This window comes from Zalophus californianus, chromosome 8 (assembly GCF_009762305.2).
Source record: "Zalophus californianus isolate mZalCal1 chromosome 8, mZalCal1.pri.v2, whole genome shotgun sequence".
Taxonomy (NCBI): domain Eukaryota; kingdom Metazoa; phylum Chordata; class Mammalia; order Carnivora; family Otariidae; genus Zalophus; species Zalophus californianus.
In genome coordinates, this window is record NC_045602.1 from 78772249 (window position 1) to 78792620 (window position 20372).

General features: G+C 34.7%; 1 protein-coding gene and 1 pseudogene across 11 annotated transcripts in view; both read right to left on the minus strand.

Annotated features, from left to right (window-relative positions):
* TSGA10 (testis specific 10) overlaps window positions 1-20372 on the minus strand; it is a 143812-nt gene that overhangs the window by 73338 nt on the left and 50102 nt on the right. For all 11 annotated transcript variants that reach the window (XM_027620846.1, XM_027620845.1, XM_027620851.1 and 8 more), the window contains 4 exons: window positions 8273-8388; window positions 5741-5895; window positions 1792-1847; window positions 539-707 (listed from right to left, as the gene is read on the minus strand). In XM_027620846.1, the coding sequence (XP_027476647.1) occupies window positions 539-707; window positions 1792-1847; window positions 5741-5895; window positions 8273-8388 (496 nt within the window). The remainder of the gene's footprint in view (window positions 1-538; window positions 708-1791; window positions 1848-5740; window positions 5896-8272; window positions 8389-20372) is intronic.
* On the minus strand, window positions 11375-11927 carry LOC113937433 (annotated as a pseudogene).

Genomic DNA, 20372 nt, shown 5'->3' on the forward strand with positions numbered 1-20372 from the left:
AGACTAAGTCATTTTAAGGGGGGTAAGAAATCTTCCAAAAAGTTTTTAATGTTCAAATTAAAATAATGATATTGGAAATAAAAAGAGTGGATACACTGAAATATATTGGCTTAAAGAGGGAGTAATTATAAAAGAAAATTTCCCAAAGAATCACATGCTAGAGAGGACCAAAATATGTGGCATGGTCCATACACTCATACTTAAACAGAATAATAGTCCATCAAATAAATCTACCCCTCTCTCAAAAGTTTCTGAAGGCTTTTATCTTCCTTTGTTGATTTGTTCAAATATTTATTCTCAAGTAAGAAAGTACTTCCGAAGGTTTAATATAAATCTATTATATCACCACTCCCTCTCTCTAATACTTCATGTCTGAGAATCTCATTTAGAAATTATGTGACATATTCTGTGTAATAAAGTTTAAAAAAATGGCTGATTCCAAAGCCTGAGCTCTTCTACAAAATGAAATGAGGACTGTGTCTCGGAATAAAACAAAAAATTTTCTTGGAGGAAAAAAAGATTCTAGGTAAAAGTATACCTGGTTTTCTTGTTTAGCTTTAGAAAACTGTTCTTGGAGATTGTCATTCTCATGAGCCAAGATATCTCTTTCCCTGGCAATCTGAGCGAGCTCATCATTTGTTTCATCCAATTGCCGACGCATTCTGGAAATGTCTTGTTCACACATAATTAGGGCTTCGGTAGACTGTCTATTCCACAAATCATATAGTACATAGAGACATTTTACCAAAAACAGAATAACAAATTCTCATAAGACAGAAGATGGACAGTTTAGCCATGTTTTAACACATTTAAAATTTAAATATAGTTCACTGGAGTTTATCTCTGTTACCCGCATTTCACTATAAAAAGGGATGCTAAATATACATAATAGTCAATGATTTGCTAAGTATTTCATAACTTCTGATGTTCAAGTATAAGAAAGCCTTCATCCTACCTCTAGCTGCTATAGCTTAGTCTTCTTTGCAGGTTCCTCGTTCTCTGTCCTCTGTCCTCTTAAAAATTAATGGTTCTCAGGGTTTAACTCTCAGCCTCTCCTGATTCTTCTCGCTCTACCCCTTCTCTCAGAAAATCCTATTCATAGCATGGCTCCCAGCCCCATCTTCAGAAGAGTCTGAAATCTCATCTCTACCTCAGCCTCTTCCTTAATACTCCAAACTCATATTTAGCTGATTACTAGACATATCTACAAGAAAGTCTCAAAGGCTCTTCAAATTCAGAGGAAAATCAGGTGTTTCCACATACTTTCATAATGTCCAGTATTCATCCCCAGCCAGAAACCTAGCATTCTCCTAGATTCTTCCCCTCACAAGCACCTCACTCCTCTGTCTCTCAACTCATCCACCCCAATCTATCATCATCTCTTTGGCCTGGGTAATCTTTCTAACACAAAACTCTCCCCAATTTTTTAAAAATGATTTCTTATTGTCCAAAAGATAAAACCACGACTCATTTGTCTACACCACAGGCCTCTGCCTAGTTAGCCCTTCCTTCCACCACTTCTCTTAACACTTTGGGTTCCAACACACTCACCTCCTTGCCACTCAAGAGGCTCTTGAACATGATCTGTGGTTCTTTACTATTCTTTTTACCTTTACTTGGCTAACACCATACTTTCTTTTACTTCCCTAGACAGACTTATGTCTCCTTTCAATATTAGAAAGTTATCACCTCATATGTAACACTAAGCCCCTTGTCTCCTACTATCTTTATACCTAACATGGTACTTTGCCCCCAAGAAGTGCTCAAATTCTTGTTGAGTGAATGATTTACCTTGATGCCTGTTCCATCTCAGCAATGATATTCTTCATGCCTGAAATGGTCTTTTCCTTCAAAAATAATGTAAGTATTAAATACAAAATTATTTTAAACAATTTCTCTTAAAACTAAATGAAGAAAAAGAAATCCTCCCTTTTTGATTCCCATTTGGTTTTAAACATTTACATTCTCTTCTTTTCTACACTTTAAAAACTAAAGCATATATGTCAGTGTATTTGTACTGGATAAAAAGATTATGCTTATTGAAGACTACACTTATGTGCATTGATATGAGATCAATATAGTAAATATTTTGTTAAAATATTTTGTGTAGTCGCCCAGCAACACAAAGACCCCATAAGCACCCTGTTTTTGTTGGCAAACCAGTGGTTTGGCATTGAAGTGTAGTATTCTGGGAACAGAATTGATTCACCTCCTCACTTCTCCATGTTGTAAAACCCAGGAAAGTGAATCATGTAACACTAATTTAAGTTCTGAGCAATAATAACTTTGATCAAGTAAATTATTTATATTAGTCATCAACATCATCTTCAAAAAGCTATTCCAATGGAATTACTTATAAAAGTATACTATTAATTTTAGGTCTGAGCTAATAAAGGGATAAGCATTAGGCCTAGAGCAAAGACATAAAAAAATAAACTACTGACATTCTCACTTTTCAAAGGTGTGTAAGGGAGAATTAATGGAATCAGTTAAGGCTCAAGGTGTGACTATCTTAATGCCATCAATACCATCCCTCTACCTCCTCCTTTTAAAACTCTCATTGATCCTGAACTAGTTACAGATAACTATAAACAGATACTTAGGGCTACATTAGACCTAAAAAAAAAGTAGGAAAATTATTCTTTCACTAAAGAACTACATTTCATTTGCCCTAATTTTCACTTGCCCTTTGAATTTTCAAATCCTTGTTACCAAGTAGCAAGCTGAAAAACTAAACCCGTATTTCCCAACCAGTTCTGTTCCTTTTCTTTAGAGAGACAGTTTAGGGGTGTGTGTGTGTGTGTGTGTGTGTGTGTGTGTGTGTGTGTGTGTGTGTGTGTGTGTGTGTGTGATCTCCCTTTGTTCATGTGCTTCTCTTGAGCTATTTTTAGCTCCAGTTTCCCATTCTGCTTTCTGGTAGAATGGTGCAGAGTCCACATCTGCAAGTAACGGATATCAGGGTATAGTTAAAATACATATTAGCAAAGCAGTTAAACCCCTTTAAGAAGCACAAGCCAATAAAGAGAAAATACTGCTTAAAATGGAATATTTACACAGAGTTTTGAAATATAACTTAATACATTTCTAAATAAATTCTAAAAAACTGAACTTCTAGTGTTTCTGAAAGCCATTACTTGGTTAAACTTTAAATATGGTTTATAAGTCTATATAGGACTTCGTTTATCAGAAAAAATTTATATTGAAAATAAGATTCTCTGAGAACATTGTAAAGCATCTGGACAATAAAATTACTGGGTAAAATCTAATAATATATCCTCTTACCCTATTTTTCTGTTAATAAGACCCTAATACCATCATTTCCCAAATTGTTGAAATCTATGCCATCATTATCAATTTAATATTCCTTATACAACCTCAATATGCTTATCCAGAGACACAGACTCAAGTTAATTATTAAAAAATTCAATGTGAAAAGGATGGTCATAAATCTACTTAGAAAAAAGAAACAAACTAAAATGTTATACAAATAGTTCTGTCTCTTATTATTCAAAAGTATGTGAACTTGCTATCAAGTTTTCTAACTTTAATCGGTAGCAAGTATTAAAACATCTTTTTAAAACTATGATTACCAGAAAAAAATTTCCCCTTATGCACTATAATGTAGGCTTTTTCCATAGTAATCTGTTTATGTAATCACCAGATTAGACTGTAAAATTACTGCTTTTTACTGAAGGGTATTTATAAATTCAGCTCTGAAATATCATTGTAGAGAATATCTCCTCTCTTGAATGTCTAACAGTTTTAAAAAGTTATTTTCCCTTCAAAGGATGGATGTGTTTACATTCATGATCTTATTTTTTTTTTTACATTCATGATCTTATATGAAGTTCTTGATTTTGAAATGGACTTGCAACTCAATATTCCTGGTGAAGAAAAAAATAATGTTGGCAAGTTAGCAGAATTGAAGAAACATGAAATATTAGAAACAGCAGAGGAAAATGATTCAGAAATTTCTAAATAATTTGTTTCTAAGTGTTAGTGTTTTTAAAGAAAATTTTATCAAACTTTCAAAAAGTGTTCTGAATAAAACCAGAAGTAAAACTCCACTCTCCCCCAAACCCAGAAAATACCAAAAATATTAAGGCATAATTATGAAGTAATGAGTCAGCCTTTTCAACAAATAAACCAAAATTTACTATCTCATGAACTTGGATAGCAAGATTTCAGTTGTGCTCATGATTCCCAAATCTATTAACTGCACTTCAACTTTCTCTCCAAACTTAAAAATCAAGAGCCTATGAATATTTCAATTGTGTGTTCCAAAGACATGTCAATAATCGTCCTAAGCCTGTTTTATTTGTTTCCTAGTTCATGCATAGGAACTATTCATGTAGTTCCTAAGTCAGAAAGCATATCTTGTCAATCTTCCTTAAAAGATCTATTTCTCTTACAGATACTGCCACTATCCTAATAAAATTCTTATCATTTTACTTGTAGCTGGTATCCTTGTCACTATTCTCATTTCCCTATAGTCCATCCTTAACACAGACTAACAAGTGCCAGAATATTTGTTTCAACATAAAGATCTAATTGTGACACATCATTTACATTATTTCAATGATCCTCTATATCCATGATGATAGAGTCTAAATATTTCGTGTATTTCTATGATTTGTTGCTTAACCATCCCATCTCATCTTTTGCCCCCAGCCCTGCTCCCATACTGACCTCTCTTCAAATTCTCTTATAAAAGCCACTGGGCTTTCATAGAAGCTGCTTTACCTGTCTGGATCACCCTTTCTCTGACTGTCCCCTTTGTCCTAATCTTGTCCTCGCTATACCTAGTCATCACAGGGCAGTCCAGGCACCATCACTTCCTGGAAGGCTCTTTAGATCTTTCTCCTCCCCTAATCCAACCCCAGGGCTGAATTAGGTATGTTTCTGCCTAACCCCATTTGCACATTGTGTACATATTGCTATGGCATTTAGCACATTGCATCATGATCGCATCTTAATTTATCTTTCTCCCAATTATACTGTAGCCTTATGGAAGGCATACCCACTCATCCTCAGTTTCTAACATTATACGTGGTACATGTCAATAAATGTTTGTTGAATGCATGGATGGATGGATGGATAAATGAATTAATTAGATCCCTTAGAGAGGGAAAAGACCTTATTCCAATGATGCTGCCTTTGCTTAAATCATTTGTGGAAAACAGTTTAGGAATTGTCTTCAGAACTGGTTTATGAAATAGAAAAGGGTATCAATATTTCCCGGCCTTTTTGGCAACACCTGTGTTAGCATTGTTTGAACAACAAAAAATGTGGGATGGAGATTATCATCCGTATTTATTCACCAGCTACATGTGATCTATTCTCAAAGGCTGAGGATGATGCAAAAATATGCTCCTAGTTTTGAGCACAATTACAAAAGGCAGTGTTAATGTACATATTGCTTCCTAGGGTGGCTGCCTGAAAATATAAGCTCTCGTGTTCTTTTAAAAAGAAATCAGTCTCACTGCTTTATTACCATGCTTCACATTTGGATATCTGAATTAGTTATTGTCGTGAATGTTAATCACAAATTTATGAGAGAAAATCAATTTAAAAATATTAGCTAGTAGACTTGAACACATAGCTCCCAAGACTATCTTGAAATATTTCCAAATCAGATTCTATAGTTTTAACTCTCTAGAAAAAATTTTGAGAAAATCCTATTATTTTATTCAGATTCAAGTTCAAACATTTCTTTTAAACCACAGTTCTAAGAACATACTTTCATTGCCAAACTCTCTCCAAGGGATGCAATATTCTCAGATTTTTTATCCAAACATGCTTGCAGGCATTCCTTTTCTTTAGCCAGATCGTTGAGGGTTGCACCAAGAATGCTGATTTCTTCTCTCTGGGCAATACTTTGCCTGGTAAAATTATCTAAATATGTAATCATAAAGGCATTGTTTTAATCAAAATATTTTTTTCCAATATAAGCAGATTGAAATACTTTTCAAAGTAAATTCTCCTATATTGTGTTCAATGACTAAAAATAAGTACTGTATCCCAAATAAAAAATGGCTTTTGTTGTTAGTGATTAAAAACTGAGATGAATCATGAAATTCTAACTGACTCATAAATGTAAAAGCACAATTAACACATTTAAATTAGAACAGCAAAGGAAAGCTCTATATCACAAGTTCTCAAAGGAGATTTACATGTGTGGTGGGGGAGGAGAAGGTGAGTGGTCAAAATAAGTGGAATATTAAAACAAACTGTGACCTCTCTCCCTCTAATTTCCCCACCCTCTAGCCTAGAATCACCATTGCATATAAGTTGGTAACTAAAAGATCTTAATATAATATTTAATTAGGTCATCTTCAGAGCCAAATGTCTCCTGATATTCTGATTTTTCTAAAGTAGGGTTATAAAAATTCCTAGCAGAAAGAAAATCCCATGAAGTCTGATTTGATTTGTGATAACACTGGCAAGCCAATGTCAGTGTTGAAGGCCTGACTGACTGGTATAGACCAGTGGTTTTCAAATTCTGGTTTTTCATCCAGCACCATCAGCATCACCTGGTAACTTGTCAGAAACATAAAATCTGAGGTCCCACACCAGAAATTCTGAATCAGAAATTCTGAGTGGGCAGAGCAATTTATGTTTTCACAAGCACCCCACTCATGTGATTCTAATGCATGACAAAGTTTGAGAACCACTTGAGGAATTAGTAAAGATACGAAAAGCCTTGGCCATATCTTACTTCAAGGAGCCTAGCTCCAGTGATGTTTAGTAGCTCTCCAAGTGATTCTGACACACACCAAAGTTTGAGAAACCCTGGTCTAGAGCTCTACGAGGGAAGCTCTATTACACCAGACCTCTAGGTAAATCCTTGCCAACAGTAATCCAGAGCAGTGTTAAGAGAGGTAAAACCGTATGCCAAGAGGATGATCTATACAGTACTTAAAAATACATCAAGTCCCTTTTCCAGAGAGTACTGTCTTTAAGGCAAACCACGTTTTGGTATTCTGATATATGAGTTCATTCCCATTGGCCAAAATAAATACATTTTAAAACTCTAAAACACCTCTAGGGTCTCCTAGTTTTAAAAAAAAAACAACCTCAACCTTACATCCCACTCAAACTACCATACCATTTTTCTGCTTCTGTTAATTGCTAAGCTTAAGAGACTTCTATTCTCTCCTGTCCCTACCTCCTCACTTCCTAATCATTTCCCACCTACAACCCATCTTCCACATCCAACACTCCATTCACTGTCAATTTTACCAAAACCTCCAATGTGCCAAATCCAATCAATATTTTTCATCCTCATCTTATTTTGCTTCTCAAAGATATCTGACAATTGATCATACCCTCCTTTTTAAAGTATTTTGCTCTCTTGCCTCCCAAAATAACACTCACTTCTGGGTTTTCTTCCTACTTCTTTGGCTTCTTCTTACTGAGTCCTGGATCCTCTTCTCATTCTCTATATTTTCCCTAGGCAATTTCATGGTTTTAAAATATCATTTATATGCTGATGTGTCCCAGATGTTTATCTTTAGCTTAGATTTCTCTTCTGAGATAAAAACTTATCTATTTAACTGCTTACCTTAGATTTTTATTTAGACTTAAAATATCCAAAAATGAGTTCTTTAATATTCCCCTTCTATAATTCTCTTGCAATATTTCCTATCTTAATAAAAAGAACTTCTACTCACCTAATTGTTTATGCCAGACATTTTTTAACTACAAAACAGAAAATGTTAAAAAATATTCCCCATTTTAAAATGGGCTTTTTAATAGTCCTGACCAAAATTTTACAGTTATAAGAAGATTAAGTTATGACCACATTTTCATAGAGATCACTGGTAAGAAACATAAATATGACACTTTATAAAAACAATTTTCTCTATGAACCCAAGTGATAGCATACAGTCAAATATATGTACACTTTCCATCAAAATAATATACAGATATGTACACATTTCATCACAACACTATTGACAAGCCACAATGTAGTACGAACAGTTGTAAATTTACAAGGGATCATGACAAATTTACAAAGTGTCATTGCTTTGTTTAGCTATTTCTTCATTGAAAAATATGAAGCCATATCTAAGTATTTAGGGTCCTAAATATAAGTAAAAAATTTTACTATCAAAGAAAAAACACATTTTTCCATGATTCTTGATTGATAAACTTTTAATTTATGGGCCTATTTCCAAGTTTATCTATGTTATAACTGAAGAGAAGAAAACATGTTTTTCTACCAGACTTTAAAATATATATATTTATTTATCAGGGGAAAAAAACTCACCAATTTTTTCATCCAAGCACATAATTTTCTCCTGAGTAAGCTGTAGCTCATATTTTTTCTTAGCAAGATGTCGCTGAGTATCAGAAAGATCTTTTTCTGTATTTTCATATAAAAGTCTGTAAACATTTTAATAATAAAACTAATTCTGAAATTTTTATGCTTTATCAACTTTTTAGTGTATTTAAATCTAAAAACTGGTAAGGACTATAATATATATTTTTTCTTTTTAATATTTTCTTTATGAAAGTACATTAAAGGAAGTTTGGAGAATAAAGGGTAAAAAGTTCTTGATAAAAAGCTACTATTGGCATTTTGGTGTTCACATTCAATATTTTTTCACAATATATATTTTAAAGTTACCATACTATAAATTCAAAATTGAATTGTGATTTTTTTTCACTTACACTTAATCTTTAATATCTTTCAGTCCTATAAAACAGCCCTCCAAATCACCATTTTCTGGCTGGAAAGTATTATATGAGCAATAGCCATTTACTTTTTTTTTTTTTTAAGATTTTATTTATTTGTCAGAGAAAGAGTGCACAAGCAGGGGGAGCAGCAGGCTCCCTGCCGAGCAAGGAGCTGGATGTGGGACTCAATCCCAGGACCCAGAGATCATGACCCGAGCTGAAGGCAGATGCTTAACTGACTGAGCCACCCAGGCATCCCAAACATAAAGTACTCTTGACACAACACCCACAGAAAGCTCCTAAACCAGGTTATCAAAAATACCCCACCACAACCTAAATAATAAAAACAAAACCCCCTCCAGTATATACACACCAAGAGAATCTACTGTGAAAAAAAAATAGAAAATGCATAAATATCTGAAATCTTCAACAAAGAAAAACCAGGGGAAAGCACGAACACAGTGTCACCCACTACCACAAATTGTGCAGTCGAGTTTCCCACATCTAGAGTGCAATGGATAAGCCTTGTCCTGGGAAAATCACATTTGTGAGTATAATAAGAAAATTTTTTGAAAGTATAGTGAAATTCCACTGTAGTCTAAATGAAGAATCTTTTCATATGCATTGACAAATTATTTTTTTAGCTTTTTTTCTTGTAAAGCAGCATTTAAAAATGCATGCTAAGGGGGTGCCTGACTGGCTCGGTCAGTGGAGCATGCAACTCTTGATCTCATCAAGGTTGTAGGTTCAAGCCCCACATTGGGTGCAGTAATCTCTGCATTTAAAGATTTTTAAAAATCTTTAAAAAATGCATGCTAAAATCAGAAGCATAAATATAGCAAGCCTATCAATTCACATGATAATGATGAGTCCTGAAAGACACAGGATTGTGCAAAACCTTCCAGTGCACACTGTGGCTATTCTTAGGCTGTTAAATTGCATTGCAGCCATATACTTTCCAAAATAGCCATATCCCCCTGCACAACACAGGGATCTATCTATTAAGAAAAACAAAATAGAAAACTACACACATAATCAGAAGTTCTCAAATCAGACCTTTAAATCACTGACTGATAAACCACACCTAAAACAGACATTTAAGCAATAGAAACTTTAGAAATAAAGCTGGTAGCTTCTTTTGCAGATTCTTTTAACACTGATGTCAAAAAAGACTCTTACAACTCCTCTAAGATATATTTAGAACTTTAAACTACCTACTTTTTTTTTTCTTTCAAATGCCCAGAGTCCTAGAAGAGATTTTTGGTTGCTTCCAAGCTTGGGCAATTATGATTAAAGCTACTATAAATATCGTGTGCAGGTTTTTCTGTGCACCTAAGATTTCAACTACTTTGAGTAAATACAACAGAGCACTATATGGTAAGAGTGTATTTGGCTTTGTAGAAACTGCCAAACTGTCTAATAAAAGTGGCTGTACCGTTTTGAATTCCCACCAGCAATGAATAAGAGTTCCTGTTGATCCACATCCTCACCAGCATTTGTCAGTGATTCAGATTTTGTCCATTCCAATAGGTATGTAATGGTATCTCACTGTTGTTTTACTTTGCATTTCCCTGATGACCTACGATGTAGAGCATCTTTTCATATGCTTACTTGCCATCTGTATATCTTTGTGGAGGTCCGCTAAGGTCTTTGGCCCATTCTTTAATTGGGTTGTTTGTTTTCTTATTGAGTTTTTAAAGAGTTCTTTGTATGTTTTAGATAACAGTTCTTTATCAGCTGTGCCTTTTGCAAATATTTTCTCCCAGTCTGTGGCTTGGCTTCTCATATTCTTGACATTGTCTTTTGCAGAGCAGAAGTCTTTAGTTTTAATGAAGTACAGTTAATCAATTATTTCTTGTGTGGATTGTGCCTTTGCTGTTATACCTAAAAAGTCATCAACATACTGAAGGTCATCTAGGTTTTCTCCTGTTATCTTCTAGAGGTTTTACAGTTTTGCATGTTACATTCAGGAATATGATCCATTTTGAGTTGATTTGAAGGTGTGATATCTGTGTTGCAATTTTTTTTTTTTTTTTTGGCATGTGGATATCTAGTTGTTTCAGTACCATTTGTGGAAAAGACTATCTCTGCTCTATTATATTGCCTTTGCTTCTTTGTCAAAGATCAGTTGACTGTATTTATGTGGGTCTATTTCTGGGCTCTCTATTCTGTACCATTGCTATTTGTCTATTCTTTTACCAATACCACACTATCTTGATTACTGTAGCTTTATAGTGAGTCTTGCAGTCAAGTACTGTCAGTGCTCCACCTTAGTTTTTCTTCAATTTTCTGTTGCCTATTCTTTTGCCTCCCCATATATTTAAAATCTGTTCATTGATATCCACAAATAACTTGCTGTGATTTTGACTAGAACTTACTGAATCTATAGATCAAGTTGAGAAGAATGGACATCTAAAATATTATGTTTTCCTATCCATGAACATAGAATTTTTTTTTCTTTTTCTTTTTTACCAAAACAAAACAAAACTTTATTCACAATTGAAAACTTAAACAGAAAATCTTGGGTTCTGAATTTGTGACATTTCCAAGGTCTCTTGATCAAAAAGGGCCGCAGCAGGCAGGGAAGCAAACACAGGGGCCAATCCGGATTATCTTACTCAAGAGTGCCACCCAGAGCAAGGGAAGGCCTACAATGGCAGAGAGGTGGAGGTCTGATCAGTCTTGCTCTGGACTACATCTCCCCACACTGTGAGATCACCACAGGGAGCCTGGGCTTATTGTTGGGGCCTGTGAGAACATTCTCAATCTTTCGCATCACTATAAGTCCATCAGTGATTTTTCCAAACACTACGTACTTCCCATCCAGCCAATCACATTTAGAGCAGGTGATGAAGAACTGGCAGCCATTTGTACTGGGACCACTGTTTGCCATGGAAAGCAGGCCTGGAGCTGAGTGTCTGTTTAAAATTTTCATCTGCAAATGGCCCCTGGTAAATACTGGCAACTCCAGTACCATTTCCATTAACAAAATCCCCACCCTGAATCATGAAATCCTTTATGACCCTGTGGAAGGTGCTCCCTTTGTATCCTACCAGAACCCCATCTTTTCTGAATTCTCCAGTGCAGAACTGCTTAAAATTCTCGGCCGTCTTAGGCACAACGTCCACAAAGAGGTTGATCTTCATGCGGCCAACTTCCTGGCCGCCAATGCTGACATCAAAGACCACCACGGGATTTGCAGGACATGTCCTCACTCCTGCATGGGGATTGGCTGACAATGTCATCTGTAATCACTGGGTCTTTCTTTTTTAAAAAAGATTTATTTATTTGAGAGAGGGGAGAGGGGCAGAGGGAGAAGGAGAGAGAATCCTCAAGCAGACTCCCTGCTGAGCACAGAGCCCAATTCAGGGCCTGATCTCATGACCCATGCCAAAATCAAGAGTAAGATGCTTAACCAACTGAGCTAACCCAGGCACCCCTAGAATATTTTTCAGTTTATTTAGTTCCTCTTTGATTTCTTTCACCAGTTTTGTACTTTTTCTCATACAAATCTTATACATAATTTGTTAGATTTATACTTAAGTATTTCATCTTGGGAAGTACTAATATAAATTGTATTGTGTTTTCAATTTTAAATTCCACTTCTTCATTGCTAATATAAAAAAAGCAATTGATTTTGTATATTAACCACATATCCTGCAACCTTGTAGTAACTGCTTATTAGTTCTAGATTTTTTGTTGATTCTTTTGGATTTTCAACATAGAATATCATGTCATCTACAATAGATTTTAATACTGAAATCTTTTTAGTCTCAAATACCCAGACTCAAACTGAAACAGTCTTGGAATCACTAGACACAAAGACCCAAACTAACTTTTTATTAACAGATAGCTCTACCAATCATTCAACTATATGGAAAATTCTTCTTGGGCCTAGAGATGTTTGATAAGCAGATAGACACACAGATTTTTTTTTTAAATCTACTTCCAGAAAATGTTCTGAAAATACTCTAGCTCTTTACTATTGTTTTCTGACATAGAAACCCAAACAGAGTAACTTCTGCTACTAAAATATACCTGTTTGAAAGGAAAGTTCATTTAAGCAGTATAGGAACACAGATAATGAGTATTGGTTTTGAAACACTGGGGAATTTCTTCTTCATCAGCAGTGAAACCCAAACAGAAATGGATTAATTTCTTTTTGGCTGATTTGGCTTGGAATACTATGGAACTTCAGTTTAGAGATACAGAAATCCAGATATGTGCTGAACTGTGCTCAGGACTCAATTTCTAGTGAGTGTTCACACATGGGACAAAACTTAAAATTTTCTCATCAACTGACGAAACAGAAAACAGGAACAACAATATTTTAACTATACTGAATGTAGTTGGATTATGTAGCTTCTTATTAGATTCTCCGTAACCCCTTGCCTTTTGTACATGTAACTATGAAACCTATGATATGAATATATTATAAAGTATATTGATCTATAAAATATAAACTGAAAGCTGACTCCTCAGCATAATGTAAGTCATATGACAGTGGAAAGATATTATCAAAGTGTTAAAAATAATCCCCAACCTTTAGAATTCTCTACCTAGCAAAAATATCCTTCAATACCAGCAAGGTTACAACAGAGGTGGTGAGAAATGCTCTGCTTTTGAGTACATTTTGAAGACAATACAAACTGCATTGGATATGGATATATGAAATCACGATTACTCAAGGTTTCTGGCCAAGAACTGCATGGATAGACCTTCCAGTTACTGAGATGGGAAGATTGAAAAAGCAGATTAATGTGTGTTGGTAGGTGAAGGGTAGTGGATAGCAGAACTCAGGTTTGAAAATGTTGTCTATTAGGCATCCCAGTGAAGATGAGAAGGAGGTGGTTGGACATTCAAGTCTGGAGTTCAAGAAAAAAGTCCATGCTACAGATATACATTTGAGAGTCAAGAGTAAATACATGAGACTGGATGAGTTCATTGAGGGATGAGTACACAAACAAGAAAAGAAGTGGTCTAAGGACTGAGCTGAGGGACACTCCAACATTTACAGATCATGGAGACGAGGAGGAACTAGCAGAAGAGCCTGAGAAGGACATCCAAGGAGATGAAAAGACAATCAAATGAGCATGGTACCTCAGAAGCCAAATAAAGTATTTAAAGGAGTAGAGAAAAAGCGCAACTGATCATCTTTGTCAAACGGTGCTGAAAGGTCAAATAAAATGAAGACTGAGGACTGACCACTGAATTGAGCAACATGAAAGTAAATATTACCTTGAAAAAAAGTTCATAAAATGGTAGGAGAAAAAGGCAGACTACAGTGGGTTTAAAAGAGAACAAAAATGTAAGACGCTGGAGCCAGAAGTTTAGACAACTCTTTCAATGAAATCCCTGTAAATAAGATATTAAATTTAGTACAAATACGTAATATATCTGAATAATATGATTACAAATCTGAACTAAGGGACAAATACAAAAACTATTTCAAAATTAATAAATTTCTCAAGCATACACAGATAATTACCAAAAACTGATCCTCAGAGGGCAACACATTTCAAAAATTTGAAATCTAGTATGTTCTGCAAATAATTAGCAAAAAGTCAATCAAAAGGATAAGTGAAAATTCATTATGTTTTTGGATACTTAAAATCACACTAATAACCAATAGATCAAGTAAGAAGTAATGATGAAAATTATAAAATATTTTATAAGAAGTATGTAACAAAACTTGTAGAATACATTCAAGTAAGTATTTTGAGGGAAACTTGTTTATAGAGAAAAAAAAAAGCCTGAAAAGTAATAAGCATTCATCTGAAGAAATTTGAAAAAAAATAAAAATAAATCTAAAGAAAATAGAAGGAAATAATAAAGAACAAAACTTATTGAGGAACATCAAAGCAAAATGTTGTTCCTTTGAAAAGACTAATAACAGACTAAAAAAGAGGAAATCACTACAGATTCTACAGACATTAAAATGCTCATAGAATATTGTAAACATTATCCTAAATGTTTTAAAATTTAAAGAAAATGAACAAATGCCTTAAAATATATAAACTGAATGGCATAAGAAGAAATTTCTAATAGTTCCTTTATCCATTAAACAAAATAAAAACTTCCCTCAAAAAAAAAAGTTGCACCCAAAAGGCTTCATTGGTTAAGTACTAAAACTTCAATATTATGCCAACTCTTCCAGGTAATAAAAGAAGATGAAATGAATTGAGATTATTGTAAGGTTTACATGACATTGATACCAAAATCTGATTTTAAGAAGCCCAAGAAAGGCAAGTTATTGGCCAATCTCAATTACAAAAGTAAATGTAAGTATCTTAAAGAAAGCATTAATTGACACCAGAAATCTATAGAAAGTATAACATACCCTGACTGATTTGACAAAACACATCTATTCCTGAAAAAAAAAAAGTCTCAGTAATCTAGGAATAAAAGGAAACTTATTAAACCTCGAAGAAGACATCTACAAAAAACATACAGCTAATATCATACTAACTATTAAGAATCTAAATGCTTCCCCTTACAATGTGGAACAAGACAAGGACGTCCACTTCATCATTTCTATTCAACACTGTACTGGATGTTCTAGCCAATGCAGTAAGGCAAGAAATAGAAAGAAAAAAAAGCATGCAGACTGAACACGTAAAACTATCTTTATCTGCAAATGACCTATGTAGAAAATTAAATGGATTCTGCAAAAAGGCTAACTAGAACTAAAAGGTAAATTTAGCAAAGTTGTAAAATACCAGATAACTATATAAAAATCAATTGTAGTACTTCTGGTTTTAACCCTGACAAGTAAAGAGCTTAGAAACTATCATTTCCACTGTTACAACAACAAAAAATGAACAAAATGAAAATCAAAGACTTTCTGTGACACATTAGAATAGTGAATTACAAGAATAAACTGCCAATTCAAAATCTGAAAAGAATAACCAAGATCTGTTCATTTGGAGCAGAAGCCACTGGAATCACAAATGGTTAAGAACACTTAAGTAGGGACGCCTGGGTGGCTCAGTTGTTGGGCATCTGCCTTCAGCTTGGGTCATGGTCCTGGGGTCCTGGGATTGAGCCCCTCATCAGGATCCCTGCTCAGCGGGAAGCCTGCTTCTCCCTCTCCCGCTCCCCCTGCTTGTGTTCCCTCTCTCGCTGTTTCTCTGTTAAATAAATAAATAAAAATCTTTAAAAAAAAAGAACACTTAAATAATAATTTTGACACATTGCTGGAGGCTGAGTTTGTATTTACATGAGTGAGAAGCTCCTAGAGGCCAGTTTTAGAGGGATCCCTATATTTCAGTTCCTCCAGGAACTCCACTAGGTTCTCACAATAAAGATCTGAGAAAGATCCCCTGTGACTCTGACAGGGGGAAGTAATTATTGTGAAATATGCCCAGAACATTCTCCATAATAAAGGCTTACTCTTCAAGTAAAAAGACTTCAAGTAAAAACATAGCCTTATCCCAGCTATAAAAGGACATTTCTCCCACTTTACCCTCTCTAGCCTTCCTGTCTCACATAAGTGGATAAAAAATAAATAAATAAAAGTTATACCAATGGAAAAAACACTTGTAAACATCATAGGCCAGAGACACAGGTCCACGAAAAGACTGAAATTTAAGTACAAGATTAGAGAACATATTCCCTCCTCTCACCTTTACCACAATAACAGGGCTCCATGATAATCACAGTGAATCACAACCCAAAGAGCTGCAAGATGCATGCTCTCACTGAGGAAGGGTACCCAAGGAAGCCTAAAGTCAAAAGGAAAAACAACAATCAGGACAACAGAGGAATTTGAAGTCTCTGCCACCTGCATCTACAACAGACATTGAACACAGCTCAACGGTCAGCCAAATTAACATAAACATTCACACTAAAGGCTTATTTACTTCAGTTAACACCCAATACAATATGTGTGGCTTCAATGAAAAAATTACAAGGCATGCCAAAAGTCAAGCAAAAACACAAAGGAAGGATAAAACCAGACTCGGATATAGCACAGACACAGGAATTATCAAACAGGACATTTTAAATAACTATGACTAATTGGTTAAGGGCACTAATGGAAAAATAGACAATATGCAGTACCAGGGGGTGCCTTTAACACTGAGATGGAAACTGAGAGGAACAAAAGGAAATGCTAGAAAGCAAAATACTGTGACAAAAATAAAGAATGCCTTTGATGGGCTCATCGGTAGATTGCACACAGTCAAGCATAAATCACTGAGCTTAAAGACAGATCAATAAAAACTTCCCCAACTGTAATGCAAAATGCAAAGAGAAAAACAAAAACAAAACAGAACATCTAAGAACTGTAAGTATAATTCAAATACCAAAAGGAGAAAAAGGAGAACAAGAGCACAGGAAATATTTGAAGTAATTATAAAATAAAAATAAGTTATGGGGATGAAAAGTACAGTATAGGTAATATAGTCAATAATATTGTACTACCTGTACATTGATCCATGGTAACTACACTTATTGTGGTGAACATTTCACAATATATATAGTTGTCAATCACTATGTTCTACACTTAGAAAAATATATATGTCAACTATACTTCAATTTAAAAAATTTTTTAAGTAATAATGGCCTAGAACTTTCCAAAGTTAATGCACAGTATCTATACACAGGGAACTACAAAACAATGATGAAAGAAATCAAAGACCTAAATAAATGGAGAAATATTCCATGTTCATGGATTGACACATTCCATATCAAGATGTCCATTCTCCCCAACTTAATCTACAGATTCAATGCAAATCCAATTAAAAACTCAGAAAGCTATTTTATAGATACTTATTTTAGAATCAGAGGTACTGATTATAAATTTTACATGGAAAGGCAAAAGACCAAGAATAGCCAATATACTATTGATGAAGAGAAAGTTGGAGGATTCACACTACCTAGTTTCAAGACTTACTACATAGTTATAGTAATCAAAACAGCATGGTTAGGGAAAAAAATGAACAAAATAGATCAATGGAATGGAATGGAGATCCCAGAAATAGGACCACACAAATATAAGCAACTGGTCTTTGACGAAGGGGCAAAGAATACAGAAAGGGCAGTCTTTCAACAAATGGTGCTGGAACAATTTTAAGACATCCATATGCAAATTAAGTGAACTGAGATAAAGATTTTACATCTTTCACAGAATTAATTCAACAAAGATCACTGAACTTAAGCATAAAATGAAAAACTATACAAATTCTAGAAGAAAACATAGGAAAAAAATATGTACACTTGGGTTTGGTAATGAGTTTTTAAATACAACACCAAAAACACAATCCATGAAAGTAAAAGGTAAGTTGAACTTTATCAAAATTTAAAATTTCTGCTCTGCAAAAGACACCATTAAAAGAATGAAAGCACAAGGCACAGATGGAGAGAATATATCTGCAAACCACATATCCGATAACATGTATCCAAAATATTCAAAGAATTCTTTTTTGGGGGGGTAGTATAAAATTGGTAACATTTATTTATTTTTTTCCATTCAGTACGTGCCCTCTTTAATACCCATCACCAGGCTAACCCATCCCCCTACCCCCTCCCCTCTAGAACCCTCCGTTTCTTTTTTTTTTTTTTTAAGATTTTATTTATTTATTTGACAGAGAGAGACACAGCGAGAGAGGGAACACAAGCAGGGGGAGTGGGAAAGGGAGAAGCAGGCCTCACACCGAGCAGGGAACCTGATGTGGGGCTCGATCCCAGGACCCTGAGATCATGACCTGAGCTGAAGGCAGATGCTTAACGACTGAGCCACCCAGGCACCCCCCTCCATTTGTTTCTGAGTCCATAGTCTCTCATGGTTCGTCTCCCCCTCTGATTTCTCCCCCTTCATTTTTCCCTTCCTACTATCTTCTTTTTTTTTTTTTTAAACATATAATGTATTATTTGTTTCAGAGGTACAGGTCAATTCTTTTTTTTTTTTTTAGATTTTCTTTATTTATTTGACAGAGACATAGCGAGAGAGGGAACACAAGCAGGGGCAGTGGGAGAGGGAGAAGCAGGCTTCCTGCCGAGCAGGGAGCCCGATGCGGGGCTCGATCCCAGGACCCTGGGATCATGACCTGAGCTGAAGGCAGATGCTTAACGACTGAGCCACCCAGGCACCCCAGTACAGGTCAATTCTTAAAACTCAACAAAAGTAAACAAAAAATTGAAAAATGGGCAAAATATCTAAACAGATACCTCACCAAAGAAAATATAAAGATGGCAAGTAACAATGAAAAGATGCTCCACATCATTTGTCATTAGCAAACTGCAAATTAAAACAATGAAATATTGCTACACACTTATAATAGCTAAAATACAAAAATGCGACAATACCAAATACCAACAAGGATATGGAGCAACAGAAACTGATTCATTGCCAGTGGGAATGCAAAATGGTACAGTCACTTTGAAAGAGTTAGGCAGTTTCTTATAAAGCTGAATATAGTTTTAATCTATGATTCAGCAATTGTGCTCCTAGGTATTTACTGAACGGATCTGAAAACCTATGTCCACACAAAAATGTGCACATGAAAGTTTATAGCAGCTTTATTCATAATTACCAAAAACTGGAAGCAACCAAGATGTCCTTCAACAGGTGCATGGATAAACACACTGTAGAATATACATATGATAGGTTATTATTCGATGATAAATAAACTATCTAGGTATGAAAAAAACATGAATGAACCAAAACGCACATTGCTAAGTGAAAGAAGCTGGTCTGAAAAGGTTGTATACTGCAGGATTTCCATTATATGACATTCTGGAAAAGGCAAACATTTCCTCAACCAGGTGATAAAGGTCAAAATCAACAGTAATAAATCCTATGGACAGTACATACCCATTATACCCTAGATATATACGTACCCTAAAATGGAATTTTACATCTGTGACCTTTCTCTCAAAAACAAATTACCCAGTTTAATCATGACAAAAACAGCAGACAAACCCCAACTGAGAGACATTCTACAAAATACCTAATCAGTACTCCTCAAAACTGTCAAGGTCATCAAAAACAAGGAAAGTCTGAAACTGTCATAGCCAATAGAAGCCTAAGGAGACAAGACAACTAAATGTAATGTTAGTGTTCTGGAGGGGATCCTGGAACAGAAAAGGACATTAGGGGAAAACTAAGGAAATCTGAATAAAGTATGGACTTCAGTTAATAATGTATCAAATAATTGATTCATTAATTCTAACAAATGTACTAATGTAAGATGTCAATAAGACAGTAAATTGGGTATGAAGTATATAGGAACTCTACTTTCTTCACAATTGCTCTATTAATCTAAAATTGTTGAAAAACACAAAGTTCATTTTTAAAAACAACTGTATTTTCATATACAAACAATAAACAATCAGAAAGTGAAATTTTAAAATTCCATTTACAACAGCATCAAAAAAAATAGGAAATACGCATATAAATCTGACAAAAGTAGTAAAGGACCTATACACTACAAAACATTGCTGAGGGAAATTAAAGATCTAAACAATGGAGAGAAATACTGTGTTTATGAGTGGGAACACTTGAAATTCAGATGTCACTTTCCCCAATTCCAATCAAATTCCCAAGCGGGTTTTTTTTTATATACTGTGAAAATGATTTTAAAATTAAAATAAAATACAAAGGAATTAGAATAGCCAAAACTATTTTGAGAAAGAACAAAGTTGGAGGACTAACATTACCTAATTTGAAGACTTAAAACAAAGTAATC